At 44.1% G+C, this 23,407-nt stretch overlaps 1 protein-coding gene across 1 annotated transcript; it reads right to left on the reverse strand.

Moving 5' to 3' along the window:
* Window positions 1–438: 438 nt before the first annotated feature.
* smyd1a (SET and MYND domain containing 1a) lies at window positions 439–10,175 on the reverse strand. Its single transcript, XM_041811231.1, has 10 exons — window positions 9,709–10,175; window positions 4,866–5,039; window positions 3,995–4,208; window positions 3,781–3,911; window positions 2,950–2,988; window positions 2,623–2,809; window positions 2,439–2,531; window positions 1,405–1,568; window positions 791–959; window positions 439–715 (listed from the first exon to the last, which is right to left on the reverse strand). Exons 1-10 carry the CDS (start codon window positions 9,948–9,950, stop codon window positions 596–598), a joined length of 1,533 nt encoding a protein of 510 aa, XP_041667165.1. The 5' UTR covers window positions 9,951–10,175; the 3' UTR covers window positions 439–595.
* Window positions 10,176–23,407: the final 13,232 nt, after the last annotated feature.

A 23,407-nucleotide genomic window follows, 5' to 3' on the forward strand; every position in this document is an offset into this window, starting at 1 on the left:
ATATTTAAGCTTTATCTGAATTGTTTGGGGAATGTTAAAGGATTTTTTTTTTTAAATGGGATCTTGAAAAGACATTTAAAATTTTTTACATAAATGCTTGGTGAGTTTTTGTGAAAATCTTTGGAGGTTTATTTGTAGGCATCTCTAATAATTGTTAAGGAAATTCTTGAAGACCGTGAGAACTTTTGGAATAAAACATTTATTCTTTATGATTTATATGCACAGAAAAATCTCCATTTTCAAAAACACCAGCCTACATATGGACTAGGCCAGAGATCCCTGCAAAGAACGCTCCTAAATCTGCTAAATCCTGCTGACGTAAGACTTCCTGATAGATTTTAAAGCCAAGTGTTCTCTGGAAGGATTATTATTTTTGTGAATGCAGGCCCTGATTTTCACATGTGCTGCATGCCTGTAAATAAGTGACCACACCAGATGTTGAATGTCTCTTTTATTGCAGCTTTCCTGTTCATGCAGCATGTTTTGTTCCATGTAAACAGAGCAGTGAATTCTCAGAACCGTTCAGAGCCTCAGTGCTGATCTTTCTATGTACATGAGCACAGCGAGGCATGCATCTGAGTGGCGGCGGCGGGGATCAGACTCCTTTAACCTCTTGAGCCGCAGGAGTCTTCAGAGCAGTGTCTCTCATGCTGAGGTATGCCTCCTTATTCTCTTTAAACATCTTCAGCTCCAACTCTGTCTGCTCACGTATCTCCTGGATGCAGAAAAAGAGGAAGCTGCATAAAATATTCATTTACTGGACTCAAAAACACTGGAAAATATGCAGTACCTCCAGGTCTTTGGTGATGGCATGATTGGGTCCGTGTGTGACCATCAGGATCCTGTAAGCCTTACAGATCAGACCATGACCCTCCTCAATCTGCCCAGCGTGCCAGTGGGTGACCCCCGCCCTCATGGTGACCATCCCCAGCTGAGCGTTGTTGGGGTGGAACAACTTACTGTTCAAGAGGGCCGAACAATCCAGTGAAGAACTAGTTAGACCTCAAACCTGCGCTCTGTTTTAGCCTAATCCAGGTGCATCTTAAAAATCTTAAATCCACAATTTCAAAATATTATATGTTGTTTCAGTCCTGAAGAGCTCTTGTAACTCCTGCAAAGGTTTCCTCAGCCTTCATTCTCTCTGGTTCAGTTCACACAACCACAGTCATGAGGAAGACTGCTGACAGGACTAATCCCAACCATCGGTTATAACGTCATTGCATTAAATGGTGATATTAGGGATGCTCCAAGTTTGACATACTTGGTAGACAATAATCAGATTTCTCTGTAATGATATTCAAGGCTGTATAAAAGTGAAGCAAAGGGAGTTCCATGCAACTACACAGGCTGTCTCATTTCAGCAGGATTCTGCTGTCTCCAGTGTTTATCTTGTTTTTCACTCACTTGTATCCTTCCACCATGTTGTGGGCGTAGCCGGCAGCCTCTGGGAACTTCTGCTGGTATGATAGAACCTCGCTCGCCACGCTGAGAACACGCAGCTTGTAAAGGTGGGTGTCGGCCAGGACGTCTTTCTGCTTCTCCAGACACTCACGACACAACTTTAGCACCTGAGACACAAACCACAGGGACGGACTCAGAGAGACGGTAAGAAATCAGGTCATTTCACGTAAGAACTGAGAGTGAGAACAACCTTAGAGCAGCTTTCACACAGACACATGGCCGCCGTGAGACTGGAGACAGACCAGCACACAGACTGGTCTGAGCCCCTGAAAACCCCAGTGAATGACCCCTCCCCATTTCTGATGAATTGGCATATTAATGCATGTGTTGGATAATTAGCATTGGTGCTAGCATCCCCGCTAACAGTTACTTCATTTTGGAGCTGAAAAGTCTTTCAAACTATATTTTGTAATATATTTTGCCACTTTTTGCCTTTTTGCCCATTTTTTGTCTTTTTATCATTTTGTTCCACGTTTAATTGTTTTGCTTTTCTTGGCCCACTTTTTGCCCCTTTAAACCCATTTTTGCTTCTTCTCCCCCCTCTATCCAATTATTAAATAACTTTTTTCCTGTAAAGTTATTTCATTTTCCTCTACTTTATTCTCTGGTGTTTTGACCTTTGTGCACATCACGGCTAAGCTATCAGGACATTATTTTCCAATATTTAGGTCATTTTGCCCACCTACACTGTTAACCCTACAAAAAAGGTAATTTCAGTTTAAAAAGAGGGGTTATATTTTGAATTTGGCTGTATTCTACCAAAGCAAAGATAAAATTCATGTGTTGTTGCTTGGATAAGACTGGTGATAACTCAGTTCATATGTTAAATATGACAAACAGATTAACTTTACAATGACCCATGATTTTCCGACCCCCATGACCCCCCCTTTTGGTGGAGCCCCAAAGGGCCCCCCCCCCATGGACAGCCTTGACTATAGATGGCATAAATGTGAATAATCTTGCTTCATTGTTTGTACCTGTTGGTAGTCCATGTCCACACGAGCTCGCTCGATCTTCTCCAGACTCGCTTTACTGAAGGCCGTCACCTCCTTCACCTTATCAGCTGCTGGCTGAGCTCACACAGTCACATCCAGGGTTAGAATCAGGATCAGTATTTAAAAAGAGGACATATTTAGTTTTTAGACCACCCCCGCCTCTGACCTTGCTCTCTGCGGCCGCCATCATCAGGTCATCCTTCACGTGTTTGCTGCAGTGTTCACATCCACAGTCGAAGAAGAAATGCTCCTTCAGCTTCTTCTGGCGGTCAGCTGACAGGTTCAGGAAGTCCACGTAGCTGACCGTCAGCTCTTGACCTTCTGAGATCTTCTCCACTGCCCGCAGCTCGATCCTGGATGCAAAATTTCCACTCATTTATGTAACAGGTAGTTTAATCTCTGGTATCTACAGCCATGAGTATCTGCAGGACTGGTTTTCTTTTTTGATTCAAAAAGCTACTTTAATAACAGGATAAACCAGCCATATACATACCTCCTCTTAGAGTGGAGAGCTGAATTCAGAGCTGACTGGCTGCAAAACAAAGAGACATGTTGATTAATTCATTTTGATTTGCTCCACAACAGCAGTAAATGGCTGTGAAATAAAGTGAGCTGCTTTGACTCTGAAACTCCCGGGCTGAAGATGGGGCCGCTCTGGCCCTGGAGGAACTTAAAGGACAAATCAGCATGGCATTAGAAGATATAATGTGCTAATTTTTAACCTTAATATCAGTGGAATTAACACATTAACGCTGACAGCCCTACTTTCAGAAATATGCAGGGCAGCATGTACGTAATGCTCAAAGATCCCCCGTTAATGTGGCAGCATTCACATGTTTCAGGAGTTCAGGCTAGATATATATGGCTTTTTGTGATTTGTACTGTCCTAAGATAAGGTTCCCTTTACTTCCTGGCCACATGAAAACATGCTTTTATTTTGAAGGGAAATACGGAACCTCTGATAGCTTAAATAGCAACTGATAAATGTGATTAAAAAATTGTATCTTGTGAGTTTTTGACCTGAATCACACACAACACGTAAAAACCTTCGGCTCTAATGCAAAATTCTTTCCTGGTACAAAATTGAGCGGACTCGTCATAAAATGAGCATTAATTTTTAGATTAATCACAATTAAAGGCTCTCTTTACCACAGATATCAGAGCTGCAGGTCTGTGATCATTTTCTTCGTTAGGAGAATTAAGACTTTGCCAAGCTATGAGCTTTCTGTGGTTCCATCTGAGTTTACTCTGAGTCCCACTGCCTTTAACTCCCATTATTAAAGAGGATAAATCAGTGGAGCTGTCAGTTGGTGTGGATACGTACTTGCCGTTGTTGAGGATGACGGTGCAGTTCGGCCAGCAGTCGTGGTTAACCAGACACAGATTTGGGAAAAGGCCGACCCCGACAGCCTGCAGGCCTCTCTGGTCGCTCAGCGTGAATCCGTTACACTTAATCTGCAAACAGAGACGGTGAGGAGGATGAGTGCATCTTCATCAGTATTTTCTATAATATTCTATAACGCTGCAGAAATTCTTACAATGCCAAAGATGTGAGAGATTTCCTCTACTGAGTGCTTCTTCCTCCCGTAGGACCAGTACTCCTGGAAGTTTTGCACGTCCTTCTTCATCTGCTTCTGGTCCTCCTCGGACAGGTCGGAGACATGGTCCTCCAGCTGATCCACGGGGACCAGCTGAGTGTCTGAGACCACGCTGGTGTCCTTATGTATACGCCACAGCACCCGAGCAGCCAGGCTGGACCAGGACAGGGTTAGGGCCAAGGAGAGAGAGGAATTATGGACAAATGTTGATGTGTAAAATAAAAGAGCTGCTACTGAAGCTGCAGTTCCTCCAGTGCCCACTAGAGGCTGGATTCTAAAGTGAGTCGGTCCCCAGAGAGCCCAATGTCAGAATGCCAAACTTTGAAACAGAATTAACAAGTTTAGAGAGAGCTGATGTGCATTAATTTGCACAAGACATTAAATAAAGACACAACACTCTGCACAGAATACATGCTATAACAACGGGACAGTTTTAAACTAATTATAATGCTATTTGATTTTTATAAAACGTATTTCTCCTTAGGCAGGGAGATATATAAATGCAAATGCATGATAATCCATCCTGAGTTTCTATTGTGTGCATGAGCATTACACACAATAGAAACAACAAAAATCAAAGAACAAAACCTTAAACTAGTTCCTAATATTGCTGAACCTTTATGCATATTAAGAACGTCAGAGCAGATAGATTAAAAACATTCAATTCTGCAGATAAGGACAGTTTATTCCTGTGATTTTCTTCCAAATAAAAGAGATTCACTGTTGGAGAACTGATCAGCAAGCCTTGTGATTCTTACTGCCGGTCCCTGTGCAGGATGACCAGGATAGATCTGAAATCAGCGTTTCTTACCGGACGCTCTCGCTGGGGGCTCCAACCTTCCTGATGGCTCCACATTCCTGCTTATGTTCATCCCAGCACGCCGTCTGACAGGTGCGGTCGCAGTAGTGAGCGAACTTACACTGAGCACAGCGGTGGAGGTTGGCCTGACGCCGGAAACAGCTGTGACACACCTGAGTGTACAAACTGAAGAAAACAAAAACAGACCAAATAAACACCCTAAACTCTTCATGTTAGACATTTGTGAAGATTTAAGCCAAAATACACCCCTAATCTGTTGTCTATCAATCTGTGAATGCAATGTCTATAAAAAAGTATTCATCCCCTTGGATTTTTTACCCTTTTAATGATTCTATAAATCAAACTTGTTTAATATTATTTGACTTTTTTGACCAAAAAAAAAAAAAAAAAAAAAAAAAAAACCTCTTTAATGCCAAAGTGAAAACAGAGTTCTACAAAGTAATGTCGGTTTAATAAAATATGTAATGTAAAATAAGTGACTGTATAAAAAATTGTATTAGTATAAAGACACCTGTCTCTGGAAGGTCCTGTCACTGGTTCATCGGTATTCCTGGCTACCATTACACCATGAAGACAAAAGAACACTCAGAGAAAAGGTGATTGAAAAGTCTAAGTCAGAGGATGGAGACGGAAACATCTCCAAGTCTCTGAACATCCCCCAGAGTTCAATTAAATCCATCATGAAGAAATGAAGGAATATGTCACATGTGTAAATCTGCCTAGATCAGACCGTCCTCACAAACTGAGTGGGCGTGCAAGAAGGAGACTAGTGAGAGAGGACACCAAGACACCTATGACTACTCTGAAGGAGCTCCAAGCTTCAGCAGCTGAGATGGAGAGACTCTGCAGACAACAACTGTTGGCCGGGTTCTTCACCAGTCAGAGCTTTATGGGAGAGTGGCAAAGAGAAAGACACTGTTGAAGAAAACTCAGATTCAATCTGGACTAGAGTTCACCAGAAGGACTGTGGGAGACTCCATGGTCAAGAGGAAGAAAGTTCTTTGTCTGATGAGACCAGAATGGAGCTTTGAGACCATCAGACAAGACACCAAACACTGACATCACCACAAACACACCATCCCCACTGTGGAGCATGCTGGTGGCAGCATCATGCTGCAGGGATGCTTCTCAGCAGCATTGTGCTGTTGGGATGCTCCTCAGCAGCTGGTGAAATATAGCCAACTCCTTGAGGATGATCTTGTTTTGTCTGACAGAGAACTACAGCCTTGGAGAGGATTTACTCAGATCTGTGATTACAGCCAAAGGTGACCACTAAATACTGACTAGAAGGGGGAAATACTTTTTTATAGGCACTGTATTTGGCTATATGAAGTAGGAAACAATAAGAAAAGATATTAAAATGACTTCAAACACTAGGGATGTGTACCGCCCAAATTTCGCCGATACTCCCGAGTACCGATTCACAAAAAATCAAACAGTACAATGTTTCGATACCTTAACACATCCTTGTGACTGCAAGAGAGTGGAAGAGGAAATACGGTGCAAACTACGCTGCAATATTTGTGACGTGAAGTGCAAGGGTTACAACGGCAAAACTTCAAATCTGAAGAAGCAGTGTGACGATTGATGATTTAGATCGGCTTGTGCTGCCTCCTTCTCTCTCGCCCCCTCTTTCTCTCTCTCTCATACCGAATCCTCACTTTACACACCGTAATTTGCCTGTTTATCACGTGGATATCAACTATAGAAATATACTAGATAAAGGCATACGTTTGTTCTCTCACTCACCTAACAGAGACTAAATTAAGTAATGGATTGTCTAGTGTGAGTGCGTCCTAAAAGTTGCTCTCCTCATGGTAGAGGAAGTAGTTTTTTTACTTTATTTTTAGTTTTTAAAATATTATACCTTTATTTGCTTATTTGGTTATTTTGACTCCATCCTCACTTTTTGTTTGTAATTTATTAGCCCTCCATGGACCCTAACACACATTTTTCCAAGAGGGGAAATTAGAGGAACGGGGGCAGTGCGGCCAGGTTTTATTTGTGCAATATAAAGAAAAATATTAGATATTTGAAAGTGTTTTGATACTTATAAATATATATTTAAAATTCAGAAGTTCTGAGGTTATTTCATAAATGAAATAACATTTGTTATTGCATATTCACACACAAAAGTACCGAAAATGGGCACCGGTTCACAGGTACCGGGAATCGGTGCCGTACCGGTTCAAACGTACCCATCCCTATGAAACAGATGTATAAAAACACACAAGTTAATTTTTAGAACTTCATCACAGATCGATTGCTTCTAATCAGCATCATTCACATGTTTGAACCAGCTACTCAGAGAAACCTCAGCTGTCAGTGCTGGTGTGTTTTTGTGTTTAAACAGATTCCAGATGGACAGAGAGCAGACCTGAGCAGACACAAACCAGTGACCCTGATGATACAAAAAACCCAGTAAACTCTGAGCAAAGACTCTCTGAGCTCCTCCAGAAAAGGTCACCATGCTGATTTTATCTGCTCTTGCCGCAGAGGTTAAAGGAAAGATCAGCCACGTGTCCTTTCTGCTTTCTTTTCTCAAAGCTCAGACTGAAGTCTAGACCAAGCTCTGTCCTGGAGGGGTCATTCTGGTATTTTTTTTATCATTTTGCCCTCACATGTACACACCTCAGACAGTCTCAAACTGGCACTGGCATTCTGCACATGCTCCACAGTTGTTTTCACCAGGCTTTGACCCAGAAGCCATGTTTTCACCATTTGACATACAACCAGCCAGCCGCTAGCTAACTTGGGTCAACTGGTAAAAAGCTAAAAGGCTGTCCACAAGGGAGGGAAAGGGGAGAAATTTTTGGGCTCAGCTACATGGGTCAGACGTTGAGGTCTGCAAAAACATGGTTCACTGTAAAGACAGAGACACTCTTGCAGATTTTTATGTATTTGCCCTATTACGCCCCATGATTAAATCCCCTTATCAGCTGTATGTCTTAAAAAATCAACACAGCCTAGACTCAAGATGCAGAAAGAGATGGTTGGTAGAAGCAGTGTGAAGAGGTGACAGTTAACACAGCAGCAGAGACATCAGCAGTTTTAAAGACAAACTGATAAACCAAGTCTACAATCCAGATTCAAACATGTCTGTCAAACCTGCTGGGACTGACAAGGTCTGTTTTAGACATTGATGTTAGCGTTAGCTCATGCAGGACATGATAGTTTTACATCAAGCTGTAATCAACTGACAGCCAGCTGGTTCTAATTATCACCTCCCAGCTCCCACAGCCAATCACAGCTCTTTCTCTCCACACAGCGATCCATTTAAATACGTCCTTCTCACTAATCCCTGCTTCATTAATGCTGCTGCACACTGCTGCTACTGCTGGGAAAGTTCCACCTCCTCCATCCCAGCCTCCTCCTTTATAGACTAAAGCTCCACCTCCTCCACCCCAGCCTCCTCCTGTATAGACTAAAATTTCACCTCCTCCACCCCAGCCTCCTCCTTTATAGACTAAAGTTTCACCTCCTCCACCCCAGCCTCCTCCTTTATAGACTAAAGCTCCACCTCCTCCACCCCAGCCTCCTCCTTTATGGACTAAAGCTCCACCTCTTCCACCCCAGCCTCCTCCTTTATAGACTAAAGCTCCACCTCCTCCACCCCAGCCTCCTCCTCTATAGACTAAAGCTCCACCTCCCCCACCCCAGCCTCCTCCTGTATAGACTAAAGTTTCACCTCCTCCACCCCAGCCTCCTCCTTTATAGACTAAAGGTTCACCTCCTCCACCCCAGCCTCCTCCTTTACAGACTAAAGCTCCACCTCCTCCACCCCAGCCTCCTCCTCTATAGGCTAAAGCTTGCTGCATCCTCATATTCAAATTCATACTACTATGGATTAATTGCTTTTGAACTACATTTCATTGATTGGCTAATGGGGATATTGTGACATAATGAAAAACTCAACAAGGAGACATTCGAGGACTTCCTGTTTTCATCAGTGAGTATTACGGCCACATCTATTAGCCTGAAAGCCACCAGTTGGCACCAACTCCATAACACCTGGAGTAATCTCGGAGTGGCACTTCTGGCACGTGGCGCTGATGGACCGGTAGGGATGCTAGAGAGAAGAGAGGGACATGCTGCTCCAGAGTGTGGTGCATCACAGGCTGTTTCAATGCTGCTGGCTGAAGAAATCTGCCAGACACAGTCCAAAATGTTTTGTGTGTATTGATCATTTAGACCTGCATATACGTAAAAGTAGGTACCTGATTTAAAAATACAAAAGTGACCCTTAAACACATGCTCACTGAAAAGAGAAGGACTGAAGGTTCAGCTAAAATAAACTCTGATCTTCAGCTACATCATGAACCATCAGGGCTGTGCAGCTCTGCCTTCTGTCCTCTGACTTTAAACTAAACATTGACAGCAGTTTCTATGCAACAATTACTGCAACACAGCAACACAAAACAATTTATTCCACTTCTGTTAGACACTTTTTTAATGCCAGGACAAGCAGGACCAGAGGTGTCATGTTTGTGGGAAGGAGAGATGAACCGAACTGTCAAAGGCAGCATGAAGATGTAAGACTGGTGGAAAAACCTCTGATTCAGCAGATTCCCTAAAACCTCTGCTAGATCAGATGAATTAATCCGAAGCTCATTAAGTGTTAGGATCTTTTGAAACTGGATCCAGATGTACGTCATGCTGAAGTTCACATGACACCTAGAACGCTCTCACTGCTGCTGTCATGAAAAAATTGAACGTTTAGAAAAGAAGTCACAGCAGGAAACCTTGAAGTCCATCGCACCCATAGAGTCAGGCAGGAGATCGTCCCACCTGTCCCTTGAACCCAAAGAAAACACATGAAGAAGAATTGTCGTACCTGTCGAAGACCACGGCAGAAAAGCTGGGCTCAGCAAACACCACGTCCCCGGCTTTGAGCTCCTTGGTGGCCCTCAGGCCTCGACCTTTCTTCCCAGCGTCGAACAGCTCTGCGCTCTCCATGTTCCCCACGGTCATTGTCTCAACCAAACAAAAGACAGGGACAGAGAGAGAGAGAGGACGGAGCGTCTGAGGGAGGGACGAGTGACTGGACGAGCTGCAGGGAGAAAAACTCTCAAACATCCAGGACTCAGCCAACCTCTCAGGGCTAAAAATACACCACCACCCTGCAGGCTCCTACCACCTCCCTGGAGGGACCAAGGAGAGGGGGTGAGGCAGAGGGAGTCTGACGGGTGGTGGTGGGTGTCGTCCCCTTCTTTGGGTCGGTTCCTCTGGGGTATTTTGGTCCAGAGCAGCTGTGACCGTCACTCAGACTCAGGATGGGGAAAGGAGACACTCTCTGCTGTAAAGCTGATTTCTATACAGTAAGGGAGAAACTGACACCGTCAAGAGGATTTAAATCACTATGAAATTATTTTTCACCACATGGGGGCAGCAGAGAAAGCTTCATTAAAACACTGACATATTAGCGTCCAACGCTGATTTTCAAACCTGTCAGCAGAGACGATGAATCTACGATTGAATATGATCTTTAGCTCTGCTTTGGTCTCCACCACAGGGGTCTTCAACATTTTATTAGACTCATGTGAGGAGAATCTAGAGAATCTTTGGCCTGACTATTTTTGTGTGAGCCAGAAAAACAGAGGAAAAAGACAGAGAGCCATTTTTACCTTGTTGTAGCAGACAGACGTCCACATTTGTGAGGCTTTCTGTTTCCATGCTGGTAGATTACGTCACAGGAAAGAGAAATACAGGACAGTTTGCCCTTTTCAAAGTAAAAGCCTGGTTTAGCATTTCTGCGGAGAATCATTGACAAAATACAGGCAGACAAGCTTGTGGTACCGCGATGTTGCTGACACATTGATAGTGGCAGGTTTATTAATATGTAGGGCTGCAACAACTAAACAGTAGGGAGGTTAGGGTTATGGTGTGCCTTGGCATGGCGTGGAGCTGATTACATCACACACAGACGGCTGATAAACTTCACTTTGGCTTGGTTTAGCACTTCTCTGATTATAATACGATGATTAGCAGTAAACCTGAGAAGATATTCATCATCAACCGTGTTTCATGACAGAGGTGAGATGCTAGCGATCTAAAAATAGCTTGCTGTCATAAAACCTCAGGTGGAACTTTAGTTTCTGTTACTATACGAGACTGGATTAAAAACAACAGCGCTGGACTGTCAAGTGTTCATCTAATCTAGAATATTTGCCTCACTGTGTGTTCCACATGTCCGCTAAAACAGGAGAGAGGAAGGAAAGGCGTGAGCTGCAGTCACAGGGCAAGAGGAGTGGTTTTGTTAGTGTGTGTGTGGGGGTGTGTGTGTGACAGAGAGGAGCGATAGTTTGTGTGTCTGTCTGATAGTTTGTCAGTCTGACAACAATCATCAACGAACTAACGTTAGCTTGTTGAATACATGAGTGATAAATGTTTATAAGTTATCATAATATCAATAACTTGGCTGACCTGAGGCTCCTCTGGGATCAAATAATTGCAAGAGGACAAACAAAAGCAGAATCCCACTATAGGAGCCTTTCATTCAAACCATATCCTCAGGCTGTTGTCATTAGTATGATCTTAAAGTGTTTATGTTTGTAATCAGGGAAGTACAGTAACAACATAAAAATAATGTCATTTTCATTTTTTAAAATCATAATTATTTTTGTTTATTCTGTGGCATGTTCAAGTTATTTAACAGAACTCAAAAAATTCATTTTTCTTTTAGTTTGAGAATAGAGATATTTAAACCTGAACATTGTTTTGACAGTTTTGGAATATCTATCATCCATCTGATTCGTTGATGACTGAAAACATCGATTGTTGCAGCCCTACTAATATGGCCATTTTCCACCACGTGTCTTTTGTCACTTTTGTCGAACTTTTTTGACATTTATCCTGTTTATGTCCTTTTTCCATTTTATTTTGCCTCATCTTGCCCTCTATGCTGCTCTTTGCCCATATTTACCTGTTCTACCCATTTTTGCCTCATTTATTCCCATTTTTTTATATATTTTTTTTATCACATTGGGCCCATTTCTGAACACAGGTTTACTGCTTTTTTTTACCCACTTCTGCACTTTGATTTAATTCTGTAATCCACTTTATGCCCATTTTGTTAATTCTTTGCTGCTTTTCACCCATTTTTATCCTTTTTTTTCAACTATTCCATCCATCCAATTTTCTATATCACTTAATAGCTGTCATGAGGGCGCTGGAGCCTATCTCAGCTGTCATTGGGTTATTTCCTCTTGCACACATGACAAAGTAGAAAAGCAGTCGGAGAGCCCAGACCTCCGCCATCAGCCCTATCTCCCAATAGTAAAGAATCCTTTAAAAATTCCTGGATCCAGACGGTGATCTGGATCAGTCCCAAAATCTAATCAGTTCTTCCTTATGCCATTTCTTACATTTTCTGAAAATTTCATGAATATCCGTCCATAACTTTTTGAGTTATGTTGCTAAAAAAATTAACTAACTAACTAACAAACAAACAAACCCTGCCATCACATAACCTCCTTGGCAGAGGTAATAATCTAATCTTAAGTTAAGATGGTTGAAATCCTGAGTTTGTGTCCTGATGACTGTAACACCTTCTTTCTGCAAAAACCTTCCTATTTCAGCTCCACACCAAAGCACCAGATGTTTAAATATACAAACACACATTTCTTTATTTGCTTTTATTATAAATAAAAATTATTTTCAGGAACAAAGTGATTAAATTGTAATTGTAAACATTGAGGACTAAATTATAAGTTGCCACATAATTTTCTTTTATCAAAGGAAAAAAGGCAAATTTACAATAAAAATAGCCTGAGGTAATAATTTACAAAGCTCTGATTACAAATCAATAGATAAAAAAAATAAATTCATGCATAAAGGAATGTTCGAGTCCTATTTCTGATTGGAAAATAAACAAGTGCTTAATATTTCTAATGCCCGAGTACGTCATTAAAGATTTCTTTAAATACTGACTGTTACTAATCCTTATGGAAATGAGAGCAGCACAATAACAGGTCTATATAATCAAAGGCACATCTTCAGACTTCACCACTGTTCGATAAGTCACAGAAGGATGAACAGATACAGACTAAAAGAAAAATCTGGCGTCTAACACTGGCAGTAACAGCTCCCTGGAGAAGTTCTGATTTAAAGCAAAGGCACAGACACGTCTTTAACCCGCTCTACAAGTCATAGACGTCAATCTGCTCTCCTGACATGTATTTATCCTCCAGTAGCAGCTTCATCATCTTAGCACATGACTCTTCACAGGTGAGCAGTTTCCCCTCAGAGAACATGTCTGAGAACGCTTTCCTCAGAACCGAGTTACCGGTGGTTGTCCGAGCTGGAGTCAGATTCCTCGTTGTGTGAGCAGACTTGGCCAATAAAGCTGATTCTGATTCAGGTTTAAACCCAACAGGAAGTTAAATGCTGTTTTTAAATAAAGACAACACAAATTCCAAAATAAAAGCACAACTAAGAAGAGTTTATAGAAAATGATGATTGCTTGGGGGTTTTGAGATTAAAGTCTTAAATTTTGAGAGAAGAGTTTTTAATCTGAGAGAAGATTAAACAGAAACTGTGGGTTTAAATCTCGGAAAATCCTCAATAAACTTTACTCTTGTATATGCACATCTCCAAATGTGAATTTATAATTTCATCAGTGTAAAACTGTTATTTTCATCTCATGAATTTACAGTTTCATTTTGTTAATTTATGGCTTTATTCTCAGAAAATTATGGGTTAAATTTAGCTAAATTATGACTGTTCTAGGTAAATGTATAACTAATTATCATTATCTATACTTTAATTTAATAATGTTACAACTCTGTTGTGGTAAATTTACAGTTTAATCCTCCAAGCGTACCCTTTAATTTTCAAACTGAGATTTTCTTTCCTTTAAAATAGGCCTTAAATCCTTGTTTAAGTTTCGATTCTTGTAAATGTATGTTTTATAAAATTACAAATTCATTCCAGTAATCTCACGACTTTTATTTTCTAAAATTATTACTTCAACTCTTTCTAAATGTAAAACTTTATTTTGGTAAATTTAAAAATTTATTTTTGTAAATGTATTTTGCATAAATCCCATCTTTAATCCAGTGAAATTCTCACTTTTCTACTTTTCTAGTTTTCTACTTTATGTCAGATAATTTACAACTCAATTCTTGTAAATGTTTGGAACATTTTATACCTTTAATTTTGAAAAGCTTTATTTTGGTAGATTCATGACTACTTCAGCACATGTAAATTTTGTTTTTTTAAATTTACAACTTCATCCTTTAAAATTTGAAAGTTTTACCATGTAAAATGACCACTTTCTCATTTTCAATTTACAACTTTATTGGGTTAGGTTAGGTTAGGGTTAGTGTTATGAATTTCCCATGCTGTCAAAATGGCGGCATCTGGTGGCCGAGAGTGATACAGCTCTGAAAGGGGCAATAGTAATGATTGCTGGCAGGTGTGACAGCCACACAGGTGTGCCTGCAGCTAGAATTAAAGCTCAGTACAGTCAGAGCAGAGGTCTCTGACTTCCATCCACTTTCCCAGCCATGCGTCCCTAAGAAAGTAAGATTGTTACCTTGTTTTGTTGTATTTTCTTTACCATTTTATGTTAATTTATATCAATTGATACTTGATTATTCCAATTTATGTTAATCTATTACTCTAATTGTTTGTTAACACAGATACCATGGTCTGGATGGACAATAAAACTCCAAAGTGTTCCCCTTGTTACTGGCTCTTTAATTTGACAAAACTAAGGTGGTCAGCTCCTTTAATGAGAACCAACTACAAGTTTTAATAGTTAGGGTTAGGTTTCACAGATTCATGCTTACTTAATCCTGTATGGGATTGAGGTGCACGGGCTTGAGGTTATGTAGAGCTCGTGGTCCCTCAATATCTCTCAGTTAGAGAACTGTAAGATCATCTGAGTAATAGATCTGTCCTCTATCTGTGGTCACGCGCCTTCATCATCATTTAAAATCCAAATTAATCCAGGGTGATATGGGTGAATATATGTTTAATGTCTCTCTCTATTTTCTTGTTACTCAAGACAACAATCGTGCACTTTGTACGTCTGCTGCAAGGTCTGATGACACTGGGGATCCAGCGGAGGAGGCTGTAGGTAAGTGTATAAATAATTCTCTAACTTCTTATGTTCATTTCTCACAGTTGTTCATCTGTTATTGCTGTGAGGTGAGTCTTAGGATGTCTGACTATCAATACACTCAGAGTCTTGAGGTACACTGATTTTCAAGATAATAGATTCACTTTCCTGAGATCATATCTGTATTTGACTAAATATAGTTAGTGTTATTGATAGATAATTAGGCCAATTACGTTTTTTTGTGAGAAATGAAGGGCTCAGTTCTCTAAGAGTTTACAGTTGAAAACAGATAGGTCTCAGGTGGGTGTTGCTCCTGTTTTCTGGGGGAAGAATGCTCCGTTCAAGGTCCTGTTACTCAGGTGAGTAACAGTCGGGTTAGGGTTAGGGTTAGGGTTAGGGTTAGGGTCAGGGTTAGGGTCAGGGTTAGGGACAGCCCATTGAAAATGAATTGAGATTCCAGGTTCCAGATTTCAGTCGCCAAAATGAATGGGATAGATACAAATTTGAAATGTTGGAATTTGGAAATTTCCAACTTCCTCTTCCAAAACGGCAACTTCCTCTTCCATAATTCCAACTTTAAGATGAAATTCAAACAATGACCACCGGGGGCGCTGCCGCCTGTCGAAAAACACAAATTTCCACTTCCAAATTCCAACTTTAATATGGGTTAGGGTGCTGCCCTATCTTTGCCCTTAGCTACTGCTGAGTGGTTTTATGACCCCAAAATGATTCCTTTGATGGGTTATTGCCCGTCATATGTCAGTGAGTGGCCCCTGAGCCATTTTGACTGTGGAATTGTGTGGGCACCCCTGTCATAGTAAGTCTTTAGCCCCCTGTAGTGGGGCGTGAGCCACGTTGGCATTACTAAGCTGAACCTTTGCCCAGGCATAACTTGGGAACCGGGCAATGCAGAGAGCCAGCAAGCAGATCGCCGCGCTCGGCCCCCTCTAAGGGCTGGTCAAGGTTCTAGCCACCTGCTGAAACTTTTGTGCCGAAATGTGCTGGCAGAGCACAGGCACCCACGTCAGGCCATAGCCTGAGTAAAACAGTGCACATATATATATCAATCGATTTCAGGAGTTGATAAGCTACCAAGTCAGGACCGTCAAAAGTGTCATTTTGGTCACTTTTGAACCTCTGTAACTCGGCCACCAAGGCACACAGGGAGCTACCGGAGACCTTTCTCGGCTCGTCTCGGTCCCCTCTATCAGACCAGTAGGGTTTCAGCTGGCTGTGGCCACATTTTTGACACAATGTTCTGTTATACCCAGATGGCCCAGGCCACGTAAAAGCCTGTCTGGAACTGTGCACAGATATGTCTGAACAGGTCCCCTAGGTCGCTCCGGGACCGAGTTCTGACCAATCAAAGATGTCATTTTTCTGACTTTTGAACCTCTGTAGCTCGGTCACCGAGGCACACAGGGAGCTACCGGAGACCTTTTCACGCTCGTCTTGGCCCCCTCTATCAGACCAGTAGGGTTTCAGCCTGCTGCGCCCACATTTTTGACACGATGTTCTGTTATACCCAGATGGTCCAGGCCACGTGAAAGCCTGTCTGAAACTGTGCACAGACATTTCTGAACAGATCCCCTACGTTGCTTCGGGACTGAGTTCTGACCCCTCAAATGATCAACTTTTTCAACGAAAAATGACCCGTAACTAGGCAACAGAAGCACCTGGGACGATGGGGACAACTGCTCTGGATCGGGCTGGAAGAGTACTACAAGAATGCAAATAAAAAACCCCATGTCTAATGAAAGCAAGTGCATGGCAAAGCCCTCACTGTCTCAAAGGGTTAAGGACAATGTTGGCATTTGAGATGGAGAAGAGTCAAGATTTGAATTTCTTGTCCTACGGCCAAATTAGACACATCATCGGAAAGGTCTGGATCAGCAGATCGCAGCCGTGCGAACCCAGGCCCTGCAGTGTTTCTGTGAGGAGCCAGGGGCGCCACAATGTGAAAATGTCATGATTTTGAGGGCCCGTAACTGGTAAACGCAAGCACCCAGGGACACGAACCCCACCTTCGAAAGCTGTGCTGAAGGGCTATGACATACGCCCAGCATACATGGTCAGCTCCACCAGGTGGCGCTCTTTGACCTTTAAGCCCTCTTCCTGATGGTCGAATTTGCACGCATCCTAAGAAGGTGGTAGCCCTTGTTGTGCCGAGCACAACGGCACCCTTCTGAAATTTCTAGCTTGATTGGTTGAGGAGTTATGAGGTCAATTCCAAAATTCCACATTCCTATTTAGCACATAGGATTCCAAATTCCTGTCTATTCATAGGGATTGACATTTTGACCTCCATTTTTAGGCACTTGCTGTGCTTCAAAATTCTCCCCAAAATTACCCATGATTGTTGGGGTTATAGGCTTTGACCTAGAGGTGGTTGCATGTCTGTAGGTGCTGCACAAAAGAAATAGGAGCCAAAAGGGACTGTTGCTGGAAAGGCCCGTTTGGGCCTTCACCTCTAGGGATTTTGGGTCGTAACTCAGGAACGCAAGGGCCGAGAGAGATGAAACCAACTGCTCCACGAAGCTCTCGAGGAGCTCTATCGCATATGTGAGAATCAGCTCTCTAGCCTGTGTTTTTCAGATGTGCCAGCAGGGAAGGTTTCAAGGCCCAAAGGACATGTGGACTCATACACTCTAAGGGCCTGAGCTGTTGAAACTGCCCAACTCGATATTTTGCTATTTGAGGCCCCAGAGCTTCCACCAGGGTCAGCGGAAAGGTCTGGATCAGCAGATCGCAGCCGTGCCCGAACCCAGGCCCTGCAGTGTTTCTGTGAGGAGCCAGGGGGCGCCACAATGTGAAAATGTCATGATTTTGAGGGCCCGTAACTGGTAAACGCAAGCACCCAGGGACACGAACCCCCCACCTTCGAAAGCTGTGCTGAAGGGCTATGACATACGCCCAGCATACATGGTCAGCTCCACCAGGTGGCGCTCTTTGACCTTTAAGCCCTCTTCCTGATGGTCGAATTTGCACGCATCCTAAGAAGGTGGTAGCCCTTGTTGTGCCGAGCACAACGGCACCCTTCTGAAATTTCTAGCTTGATTGGTTGAGGAGTTATGAGGTCAATTCCAAAATTCCACATTCCTATTTAGCACATAGGATTCCAAATTCCTGTCTATTCATAGGGATTGACATTTTGACCTCCATTTTTAGGCACTTGCTGTGCTTCAAAATTCTCCCCAAAATTACCCATGATTGTTGGGGTTATAGGCTTTGACCTAGAGGTGGTTGCATGTCTGTAGGTGCTGCACAAAAGAAATAGGAGCCAAAAAGGGACTGTTGCTGGAAAGGCCCCGTTTGGGCCTTCACCTCTAGGGATTTTGGGTCGTAACTCAGGAACGCAAGGGCCGAGAGAGATGAAACCAACTGCTCCGCGAAGCTCTCGAGGAGCTCTATCGCATATGTGAGAATCAGCTCTCTAGCCTGTGTTTTTCAGATGTGCCAGCAGGAAGGTTCAAGGCCCAAAGGACATGTGGACTACACTCTAAAGGCCTGAGCTGTTGAAACTGCCCAACTTGATATTTTGCCTATTTGAGGCCCCAGAGCTTCCACCAGGGCGTCAGCGGAAAGGTCTGGATCAGCAGATCGCAGCCGTGCCCAGGCCAGGCCCTGCAGTGTTTCTGTGAGGAGCCAGGGGCGCCACAATGTGAAAATGTCATGATTTTGAGGGCCCGTAACTGGTAAACGCAAGCACCCAGGGACACGAACCCCCACCTTCGGAAAGCTGTGCTGAAGGGCTATGACATACGCCCAGCATACATGGTCAGCTCCACCAGGTGGCGCTCTTTGACCTTTAAGCCCTCTTCCTGATGGTCGAATTTGCACGCATCCTAAGAAGGTGGTAGCCCTTGTTGTGCCGAGCACAACGGCACCCTTCTGAAATTTCTAGCTTGATTGGTTGAGGAGTTATGAGGTCAATTCCAAAATTCCACATTCCTATTTAGCACATAGGATTCCAAATTCCTGTCTATTCATAGGGATTGACATTTTGACCTCCATTTTTAGGCACTTGCTGTGCTTCAAAATTCTCCCCAAAATTACCCATGATTGTTGGGGTTATAGGCTTTGACCTAGAGGTGGTTGCATGTCTGTAGGTGCTGCACAAAAGAAATAGGAGCCAAAAAGGGACTGTTGCTGGAAAGGCCCCGTTTGGGCCTTCACCTCTAGGGATTTTGGGTCGTAACTCAGGAGCATGAGGGCCGAGAGAGATGAAACCAACTGCTCCGAAGCTCTCGAGGAGCTCTATCGCATATGTGAGAATCAGCTCTCTAGCCTGTGTTTTTCAGATGTGCCAGCAGGGAAGGTTTCAAGGCCCAAAGGACATGTGGACTCATACACTCTAAGGGCCTGAGCTGTTGAAACTGCCCAACTCGATATTTTGCTATTTGAGGCCCCAGAGCTTCCACCAGGGCGTCAGCGGAAAGGTCTGGATCAGCAGATCGCAGCCGTGCCCGAACCCAGGCCCTGCAGTGTTTCTGTGAGGAGCCAGGGGGCGCCACAATGTGAAAATGTCATGATTTTGAGGGCCCGTAACTGGTAAACGCAAGCACCCAGGGACACGAACCCCCCACCTTCGGAAAGCTGTGCTGAAGGGCTATGACATACAGCATACATGGTCAGCTCCACCAGGTGGCGCTCTTTGACCTTTAAGCCCTCTTCCTGATGGTCGAATTTGCACGCATCCTAAGAAGGTGGTAGCCCTTGTTGTGCCGAGCACAACGGCACCCTTCTGAAATTTCTAGCTTGATTGGTTGAGGAGTTATGAGGTCAATTCCAAAATTCCACATTCCTATTTAGCACATAGGATTCCAAATTCCTGTCTATTCATAGGGATTGACATTTTGACCTCCATTTTTAGGCACTTGCTGTGCTTCAAAATTCTCCCCAAAATTACCCATGATTGTTGGGGTTATAGGCTTTGACCTAGAGGTGGTTGCATGTCTGTAGGTGCTGCACAAAAGAAATAGGAGCCAAAAAGGGACTGTTGCTGGAAAGGCCCCGTTTGGGCCTTCACCTCTAGGGATTTTGGGTCGTAACTCAGGAGCGCAAGGGCCGAGAGAGATGAAACCAACTGCTCCGCGAAGCTCTCGAGGAGCTCTATCGCATATGTGAGAATCAGCTCTCTAGCCTGTGTTTTTCAGATGTGCCAGCAGTGAAGGTTTCAAGGCCCAAAGGACATGTGGACTTATACACTCTAAGGGCCTGAGCTGTTGAAACTGCCCAACTCGATATTTTGCTATTTGAGGCCCCAGAGCTTCCACCAGGGCGTCAGCGGAAAGGTCTGGATCAGCAGATCGCAGCCGTGCCCGAACCCAGGCCCTGCAGTGTTTCTGTGAGGAGCCAGGGGCGCCACAATGTGAAAATGTCATGATTTTGAGGGCCCGTAACTGGTAAACGCAAGCACCCAGGGACACGAACCCCACCTTCGAAAGCTGTGCTGAAGGGCTATGACATACGCCCAGCATACATGGTCAGCTCCACCAGGTGGCGCTCTTTGACCTTTAAGCCCTCTTCCTGATGGTCGAATTTGCACGCATCCTAAGAAGGTGGTAGCCCTTGTTGTGCCGAGCACAACGGCACCCTTCTGAAATTTCTAGCTTGATTGGTTGAGGAGTTATGAGGTCAATTCCAAAATTCCACATTCCTATTTAGCACATAGGATTCCAAATTCCTGTCTATTCATAGGGATTGACATTTTGACCTCCATTTTTAGGCACTTGCTGTGCTTCAAAATTCTCCCCAAAATTACCCATGATTGTTGGGGTTATAGGCTTTGACCTAGAGGTGGTTGCATGTCTGTAGGTGCTGCACAAAAGAAATAGGAGCCAAAAAGGGACTGTTGCTGGAAAGGCCCGTTTGGGCCTTCACCTCTAGGGATTTTGGGTCGTAACTCAGGAACGCAAGGGCCGAGAGAGATGAAACCAACTGCTCCGCGAAGCTCTCGAGGAGCTCTATCGCATATGTGAGAATCAGCTCTCTAGCCTGTGTTTTTCAGATGTGCCAGCAGGGAAGGTTTCAAGGCCCAAAGGACATGTGGACTTATACACTCTAAGGGCCTGAGCTGTTGAAACTGCCCAACTCGATATTTTGCTATTTGAGGCCCCAGAGCTTCCACCAGGGCGTCAGCGGAAAGGTCTGGATCAGCAGATCGCAGCCGTGCCCGAACCCAGGCCCTGCAGTGTTTCTGTGAGGAGCCAGGGGGCGCCACAATGTGAAAATGTCAGGATTTTGAGGGCCCGTAACTGGTAAACGCAAGCACCCAGGGACACGAACCCCCCACCTTCGGAAAGCTGTGCTGAAGGGCTATGACATACGCCCAGCATACATGGTCAGCTCCACCAGGTGGCGCTCTTTGACCTTTAAGCCCTCTTCCTGATGGTCGAATTTGCACGCATCCTAAGAAGGTGGTAGCCCTTGTTGTGCCGAGCACAACGGCACCCTTCTGAAATTTCTAGCTTGATTGGTTGAGGAGTTATGAGGTCAATTCCAAAATTCCACATTCCTATTTAGCACATAGGATTCCAAATTCCTGTCTATTCATAGGGATTGACATTTTGACCTCCATTTTTAGGCACTTGCTGTGCTTCAAAATTCTCCCCAAAATTACCCATGATTGTTGGGGTTATAGGCTTTGACCTAGAGGTGGTTGCATGTCTGTAGGTGCTGCACAAAAGAAATAGGAGCCAAAAAGGGACTGTAGCTGGAAAGGCCCCGTTTGGGCCTTCACCTCTAGGGATTTTGGGTCGTAACTCAGGAACGCAAGGGCCGAGAGAGATGAAACCAACTGCTCCGCGAAGCTCTCGAGGAGCTCTATCGCATATGTGAGAATCAGCTCTCTAGCCTGTGTTTTTCAGATGTGCCAGCAGGGAAGGTTTCAAGGCCCAAAGGACATGTGGACTTATACACTCTAAAGGCCTGAGCTGTTGAAACTGCCCAACTCGATATTTTGCTATTTGAGGCCCCAGAGCTTCCACCAGGGCGTCAGCGGAAAGGTCTGGATCAGCAGATCGCAGCCGTGCCCGAACCCAGGCCCTGCAGTGTTTCTGTGAGGAGCCAGGGGGCGCCACAATGTGAAAATGTCATGATTTTGAGGGCCCGTAACTGGTAAACGCAAGCACCCAGGGACACGAACCCCCCACCTTCGAAAGCTGTGCTGAAGGGCTATGACATACGCCCAGCATACATGGTCAGCTCCACCAGGTGGCGCTCTTTGACCTTTAAGCCCTCTTCCTGATGGTCGAATTTGCACGCATCCTAAGAAGGTGGTAGCCCTTGTTGTGCCGAGCACAACGGCACCCTTCTGAAATTTCTAGCTTGATTGGTTGAGGAGTTATGAGGTCAATTCCAAAATTCCACATTCCTATTTAGCACATAGGATTCCAAATTCCTGTCTATTCATAGGGATTGACATTTTGACCTCCATTTTTAGGCACTTGCTGTGCTTCAAAATTCTCCCCAAAATTACCCATGATTGTTGGGGTTATAGGCTTTGACCTAGAGGTGGTTGCATGTCTGTAGGTGCTGCACAAAAGAAATAGGAGCCAAAAAGGGACTGTTGCTGGAAAGGCCCCGTTTGGGCCTTCACCTCTAGGGATTTTGGGTCGTAACTCAGGAACGCAAGGGCCGAGAGAGATGAAACCAACTGCTCCACGAAGCTCTCGAGGAGCTCTATCGCATATGTGAGAATCAGCTCTCTAGCCTGTGTTTTTCAGATGTGCCAGCAGGGAAGGTTTCAAGGCCCAAAGGACATGTGGACTTATACACTCTAAGGGCCTGAGCTGTTGAAACTGCCCAACTCGATATTTTGCTATTTGAGGCCCCAGAGCTTCCACCAGGGCGTCAGCGGAAAGGTCTGGATCAGCAGATCGCAGCCGTGCCCGAACCCAGGCCCTGCAGTGTTTCTGTGAGGAGCCAGGGGGCGCCACAATGTGAAAATGTCATGATTTTGAGGGCCCGTAACTGGTAAACGCAAGCACCCAGGGACACGAACCCCCCACCTTCGGAAAGCTGTGCTGAAGGGCTATGACATACGCCCAGCATACATGGTCAGCTCCACCAGGTGGCGCTCTTTGACCTTTAAGCCCTCTTCCTGATGGTCGAATTTGCACGCATCCTAAGAAGGTGGTAGCCCTTGTTGTGCCGAGCACAACGGCACCCTTCTGAAATTTCTAGCTTGATTGGTTGAGGAGTTATGAGGTCAATTCCAAAATTCCACATTCCTATTTAGCACATAGGATTCCAAATTCCTGTCTATTCATAGGGATTGACATTTTGACCTCCATTTTTAGGCACTTGCTGTGCTTCAAAATTCTCCCCAAAATTACCCATGATTGTTGGGGTTATAGGCTTTGACCTAGAGGTGGTTGCATGTCTGTAGGTGCTGCACAAAAGAAATAGGAGCCAAAAAGGGACTGTTGCTGGAAAGGCCCCGTTTGGGCCTTCACCTCTAGGGATT

The sequence above is a fragment of the Cheilinus undulatus genome, linkage group 17, assembly GCF_018320785.1.
Source record: "Cheilinus undulatus linkage group 17, ASM1832078v1, whole genome shotgun sequence".
In the NCBI taxonomy this organism is placed as follows: Eukaryota; Metazoa; Chordata; class Actinopteri; order Labriformes; family Labridae; genus Cheilinus; species Cheilinus undulatus.